Raw genomic sequence first — 4,318 nt, forward strand, 5'->3', positions numbered from 1 at the left:
AGAGAAACCTTTGTATGATGGTTGCACTAAATTCACAAGATTGTTTGCGGTATTAAAGTTGTACAACTTAAAGGCGGGCAATGGATGGTCGGATAAAAGTTTCACAGAGTTATTAGCCCTTTTGAAAGATATGCTTCCTGAGGATAATGTTCTTCCCAATCGAACATATGAGACCAAAAAGATGTTGTGCTCTATTGGCATGAGCTATGATAAGATACATGCATGTCCAAACGATTGCGTTTTGTTTCGAAATGAGTATGCATCGTTAAATGAGTGTCCTAAATGCGGTGTCTCGCGATATAAGAACAAGTTGTCTCCAACAAAAGTCTTGTGGTATTTTCCTGTTATTCCGAGATTTAGATGCATGTTTCGCAGTGAAACCGATTCAAGACACTTGACCTGGCATGCAGATGAAAGAATTATAGATGGAAAGTATCGACATCCGACAGATTCACCACAGTGGTTGAAAATTGATAATGATTATCCTGAATTTGGAGAAGAATCAAGAAACCTTCGCTTGGCATTATCTACTGATGGAATGAACCCACACGGTATCCAGAGTATCTCACACAGTACATGGCCTGTAATTATTATGATTTATAACCTACCTCCATGGCTATGTATGAAGCGTAAGTACATGATGTTGTCTATGTTGATTTCTGGACCTAAACAACCAGGGAATGACATAGACGTGTACTTGAAGCCCTTAATCAAAGATTTAAAGATTTTGTGGGAGACCGGTGTGGAGGTTTATGATGGATATAGGAAAGAAAGTTTCAACTTGAGGGCGATGTTGTTTGGCACAATTAATGATTTTCCAGCATACGGAAATCTATCAGGGTATAGCATAAAAGGTCAATGTGCGTGCCCTATTTGTGAAGATATAACAGATTGGAAGCGCTTGGAGTTTGGTCAGAAGAATGTCTTTCTCGGTCATCGGAGATTCTTAAATTCAAATCATCACTACCGTGGATGGAGAATGTCTTTCCAGTAAAAGCGCCCTCTAAACCCTTAAAAGTTTCCACTTTAGAGGGCGCTTTCTTTAAAAAGCGCCCTCTAAAGTGGCCCTTAAAGGGCTTAAAGAGCCACTTTAGAGAGCGCTTTCACCAGGAAAAAAGCGCTGTCTTTACCTATGCCAGCGCCAGATTAGAGGGCGCTTTAAAGCGCTGTTATAGGCCAAAAAAAGCGCCCTCTTTTCCCTTATTTGGCGTAGTGCATGTCTTGCAACCCATCTCAAAGAATAATGTTTACGAGTTTGGAGCGGTTGTAAATAAGTTAGATTTAGGGCAAAACTTAATGAACGAATGTTTGTGTAGGAAAATATGGATATCAAATCATTTCTAACCGAAAGAATAAATCATTTAATTTTTAGATATAAAATAAAATAAAAATAAAGACATTGAGAAGTTTCTCAATGTTGTCAGGAAAGGAAAACAATAAATTATATATTTTTTACTAACAACATTGAGAAGTTATTCCAAAATATAAAAAGGGTCTTGCAAGAGGTGGAAACAATAACAACAACAATAACAACAACAATAACAACATCAACAACAACAATAACAACAACAATAGCACAATTATGTGAGATATATTTCAATTATTAGAAGTAATTCATATTTATTAGTTGTACTATTTTCTTAGCCCCTAAGTTTGTTAGAGGGTATTTTAGTATTTTATCCTATTCTAGTAACCCTAGTTTTAGCTTATAAATAGTGTGACAATCATTGTAACTTTTATCATGTTTTGTAGCCGTCATTCTCTTAATAGAATATTTCCGTTCATCATTTATTCTACCTTTGCACCAACATCAATAACAAAAAAATGTTTTCTTAAAGGTTGATAGAATTAGTTTCTACAATGCGTGTAAATAAGAACAATAACACACAAGTTTGAAAGGTTTCTTAACTAATTAAGAAAACTTGAATTTTTGCATGTCTTGCAACCCATCTCAAAGAATAATGTTTACGAGTTTGGAGCGGTTGTAAATAAGTTAGATTTAGGGCAAAACTTAATGAACGAATGTTTGTGTAGGAAAATATGGATATCAAATCATTTCTAACCGAAAGAATAAATCATTTAATTTTTAGATATAAAATAAAATAAAAATAAAGACACAATTTTTAAAGAAATAAAAACATAAATTGTAGTTTCTGTTAATTGAAAATTAAAATTCTGTTTTTTTCCTTCCAAAATTAACAGATTTTATTTTCTTTAGAGTCACTTTAGTTGTAGCTTTTATTCCCAATGTATAAATACATTTGTATCATTCCAATTCAAGGTTAATGCAAAAATCTATACTCATCCAAATATTACTCTATTCTCTCTATTTTTCTCTCTCAACTTCATCTTCCCCAATCTTCTTTTTTTCCACCATTGTTGAACCTTCAGTTTTATGTTTTATGTTCCAACATTTGGCATCAAGAGCCTGGTTATTGATCCTAATCCGCTGCAACAATGGCAACCGTTTCCAATGATCGAATTCCCACCAATCTCCCGATTCTTGATTCGAAGAACTATGATAAATGGGCAAAACAAATGAGGGTTTTGTTTGGTTATCAAGAGGTGCTTGAGATCGTCGTCAATGGAGTTACACAATTAGGGGCAGAGGCTACCGACATTCAAAGAGCTACACACAAAGAAGAGAAGAAGAAGGATTACAAAACCCTATTCTTGATTCATTCTTGTGTTGATAACGACAATTTCGAGAAGGTTGGTGATTGTGAATCGGCGAAGCAAGCATGGGAAATCTTGGAGAAAGCATATGATGGTGCCGTCAAAGCGAAGGTTGTAAGGTTACAAACTTACAAGCGACAATTCGAGTTAACACAAATGGAAGATAAAGAAACGATCAACGACTACATTACGTGCATTACCCGGTTAGTTAATCAAATCAAATCTTGTGGGGAAACGATTCTTGAGCAGAATGTTGTATTGAAAGTATGGTGTTCGTTAACGCCGCGTTTCGACAACATAGTTGTGGCTATTGAAGAATCAAAGGATCTAACAACTTTGAGCAAGGATGAATTGCAAATTTCGTTAGAGGCACATGAACAAAGGATGGATGAGAGAGGCGCCGACAAATCCAAAGCGGAGATTGCTTTGCAAGCGCGTTTCAATGAGAAGAATAAGAGGTCGAAAGGAATTTGCGGCGAGAGGTAAATCAAATTTTCAGAATTTTGGCTCAAATGATTCGCAAAATTCAAAGCATTCAACGAGTGAAAAGGGTGAAAGTAGCTCCAAGGATAAGGGTCATAGCAATGGTTTCAAGAAGCGTGATGTGAGTAAGGTGCAATGCTACAAGTGCAGAAAGTTTGGACACTTTGCAAATTCGTGTCGTGGTAAATTGAACGAGAATCACAATAATGAAGCCAAGGTTGCTAGGGAAGAGGTAGATGATGAGGACACACTTCTAGTAATAATCACGGAGGGGAGTTATAACATTACGGATGTACCGGGCAGCAACTACTGTAGTGACAGTTTGCGGGATAGCAGCTGTACCATTCCGGAAAATAGCGAGAAAATGCATTCGGATCGAAATGCGTTGGTTACCGTTCGTGATGGAGTCCAAGGGAGAGATGAGTGGTACTTGGATTCCGGTTGTTCAACACATATGACGGGTCGAAAAGATTGGTTTGTGAAAATCAATCAAGCGGCAAAAAGTAAAGTCAAATTTGCCGATGACACCATTTTAAGCGCTGAAGGGGTAGGAGATGTTTTGATCGGAAAAAGGAATGATGGACATTCGAGGATCAAAGATGTCTTGTATATACCGGGAATTGAGTGTAATCTTTTAAGTATTGACCAATTACTTGAAAGAGGATACAAAATTCGGTTGGAGGACAAGATTTTATGCGTTTTGGATTCAAATGGTGTGTTGATTCTAAAAGTGCCGATGGCTGCCAACAGAACCTTTAAGGTTGAGTTAAAGGTTATAGAGCATCGTTGTCTAGCTACCACGGCAAGCAGAGATGAGTGGTTATGACATTATCGTCTTGGTCACCTTAATTTTAGGGATCTAAGAAAGTTTCAACAAAGTGAAATGGTAACGGGGCTGCCACACATTAGTATTCCAACTGAATTGTGTGAGGAATGTGTGAAGGCTAAACAACAAAAGAATGTGTTTAGCAAAGATGCGAGTCGAAGAACCAAAGGCTTACTTGAGGTGGTATGTTCCGACGTTTGCAGACCAATGCAAGTAGAGACTTATGGTGGCAATCGATATTTTGTTACGTTCATCGACGATTTTAGTAGGAAGCTTTGGACATATCTTATCAAGAGAAAAGATGAGGTATTTGGAGTTTTCAAGAATTTCAAA

At 36.9% G+C, this 4,318-nt stretch overlaps 1 protein-coding gene across 1 annotated transcript; it reads left to right on the top strand.

The window, feature by feature from the left end:
- The first annotated feature begins 2,457 nt into the window (after nt 1-2,457).
- LOC127135821 (uncharacterized) lies at nt 2,458-3,985 on the top strand. Its single transcript, XM_051062456.1, has 2 exons — nt 2,458-3,158; nt 3,310-3,985. Exons 1-2 carry the CDS (start codon nt 2,458-2,460, stop codon nt 3,983-3,985), a joined length of 1,377 nt encoding a protein of 458 aa, XP_050918413.1.
- The last annotated feature ends 333 nt before the right edge of the window (nt 3,986-4,318 follow it).

Source organism: Lathyrus oleraceus, chromosome 4, assembly GCF_024323335.1.
Source record: "Lathyrus oleraceus cultivar Zhongwan6 chromosome 4, CAAS_Psat_ZW6_1.0, whole genome shotgun sequence".
In the NCBI taxonomy this organism is placed as follows: Eukaryota; Viridiplantae; Streptophyta; class Magnoliopsida; order Fabales; family Fabaceae; genus Lathyrus; species Lathyrus oleraceus.